This window comes from Astatotilapia calliptera, chromosome 13 (assembly GCF_900246225.1).
Source record: "Astatotilapia calliptera chromosome 13, fAstCal1.2, whole genome shotgun sequence".
NCBI lineage: Eukaryota > Metazoa > Chordata > Actinopteri > Cichliformes > Cichlidae > Astatotilapia > Astatotilapia calliptera.
Genome location: NC_039314.1, coordinates 29,843,350 through 29,845,551, shown reverse-complemented (window position 1 = coordinate 29,845,551; position 2,202 = coordinate 29,843,350). Strand labels below are relative to the sequence as shown.

The 2,202-nt window shown below is 41.0% G+C and overlaps 1 protein-coding gene across 1 annotated transcript; it reads right to left on the bottom strand.

The window, feature by feature from the left end:
- Positions 1–449: 449 nt before the first annotated feature.
- Positions 450–2,202, bottom strand: LOC113035357 (glycine-rich cell wall structural protein 1-like). Its single transcript, XM_026190891.1, has 3 exons — positions 2,121–2,202; positions 1,415–1,585; positions 450–742 (listed from the first exon to the last, which is right to left on the bottom strand). The coding sequence occupies exons 1-3, from the start codon at positions 2,155–2,157 to the stop codon at positions 708–710; spliced, it is 243 nt and encodes an 80-aa protein (XP_026046676.1). The 5' UTR covers positions 2,158–2,202; the 3' UTR covers positions 450–707.

Genomic DNA, 2,202 nt, shown 5'->3' with positions numbered 1-2,202 from the left:
GCTGGTCAACCTCACTCAGGTGGACATCCATATCAGCCAACCAAACGACAAGCTCCTCCCTTTGTGCTTCAAATCCCTCCCACTCTGAGACAAGGAGCTGAGAGAGAGAAAACAAGGGTCAGTTATAAAGAAGAGAGAAAGTGAAACCCTCCTCAGAGGGTCTGACTCTATCTCACTTTGTACAAGCCTGCTATTAAAGTTTAGCATTTAATCGTGAAATAATTAACTGCTGGGTGCTGACATGTAAGAGAGCATTGCAGGAGTGACACAGGTGGGTATTGTATTACTGCATCACACATTTAATTCATTCTGTTTGTGTAATTATGTAACCACACAATCACTCCACCCCATGCACCCCCTCTACATCCACACACTTAGCAGCATATTAGTAGTGATGTCTCTCCATGAACCCAGATTAAAAACACCTTCAAATGAATAAAACCACATCATCATCCATGTTATTTGAACAAGTTTATTTCATTTTCACATAATTTTTTTTTACCTTGTGTACATTTCAGAAGCACTTATTTTAAAGTATTCCCAATAAAAGATCTCTCATTCAGGATTTCCTTTAAACCAATGAACATATATGAATATACACATTTTCAGAGAAGCAGTTTCCCATCAGTTCGGTTGGACACTTTCATCTCAGGCGGCTGCAGACGGAGGTTTGAGGAGGCTGCAGGAGAATCTGGACCTCTGGCTTCCTACTTAAAGAGCCCCCCGAGAGCGTTCCCCATACCTGAGAGAAAAAGGATCCGATTAATAAAAGACACTGAATGTGAAAAGACATCAACAGCCGGGGCCAAAACCTGCAGTTTCTCTAGTGTCCGGCAGGGGCAGCAGTGAGTCAGTCTCCATAGACTCCCATGTTAAAACTGCAGCAGAAACAAATGTTTACAGTCTGATACACAAACTGCTTGACTTTTGCTTGCGTGTGGAGGAAACTTCTACAGCTCTTATGTTGAGTGTAGGCAGACTGCTAAAGAATGTGTCAGGAGGAACTCAGAGGACGTTTTTATTGTTCACATGTTGAATTTTTTAACAGCTGGGATGCAACGATTTCATAAACCCACAGAAAACATGTTCAGCTGCTACCAAACTCAAAATGAGTCTTTAGTTAGTTTAAATGTTTGGCATGTTTCCTGTGGTCTATCGTTTATGAGGAAACTGCATTGTGCTGTCATTTATTAAGGTTTGTGATCCACTGCTGGTCATGAAGTGCAAATTAACCTGCACAACATAAGATCAGTTTTTAAGTTGTTTCACTTTAAAGTAAGAAAAGGATGCTGTTACAGATCCTGGCACAGCTGGGATCTTATCACATCCACATCATGTGACAGCTGTTGCTTTGCCGTAGCTGTGAGCTTCACAGTTACAGGAGGAAACGAAAAGGAAGTTAGACAGCGCTCACCTCCTCCTGCTCCTCCTTGATCCTCATTCTTGTTTCCACCGGCCAGTTTGAGGACGTCTCCCACGCCGAAGCCTCCTCCTCCTCCTCCTCCTCCTCCTTCCTTCTTCTGCTCACCCTCCTGCTGCTTGTTTCCACCCAAGGCCTTCTTCACGGCACCTTCCACCACCTTACCTGCACAGTAATGATTTATTAGAGGACGTCCTCACTGATGTCATCTTTTTATCATCTTTCCTTTTCTTTTTGTATTTTTATAATTTTTGCTAAAACTGTTGAACTGATTCTGCTTTAAATGATTTATTAAATATGTTCATGTTTGAATGGAACCTGTTTTATTTAATAGTTCTGTAGTTTCTGTGTCTGATCATCTGTCTGACATTTTTCTCTCATCTTTGTTTTTAAACTTGATCCATGAGTAAAGTTATGCTCTTTGTCGTCATGGTTATCATTGAGCTGTGTGTATGAAACATGATGTCAAATATGATGCGAGTAAGTTTGACTCTACAAAAGCGTCCCAACTTTAAAATGTTTGAAACACGATCTAATGATAAAAAGAAAAAAGTGCACATTCTTTCATAACATATTAAAATCTTTGCCTTTAGCTTCTGATTGTGCATCTTTAGAAATAAACGGCCTGAGGTTTGAAGCTGTTGCAGACAGCAGAATAAAAACTCTTCTCTTTTTAAAATAACATTTAAACCAAACTCACCGGCTTGCTGTCCTGCAGTACGAGCAATCCCGTCCATGACTGCTGCTGTCTGGAGTGTGTCTGTGGATGCCGAAGCTTCGGT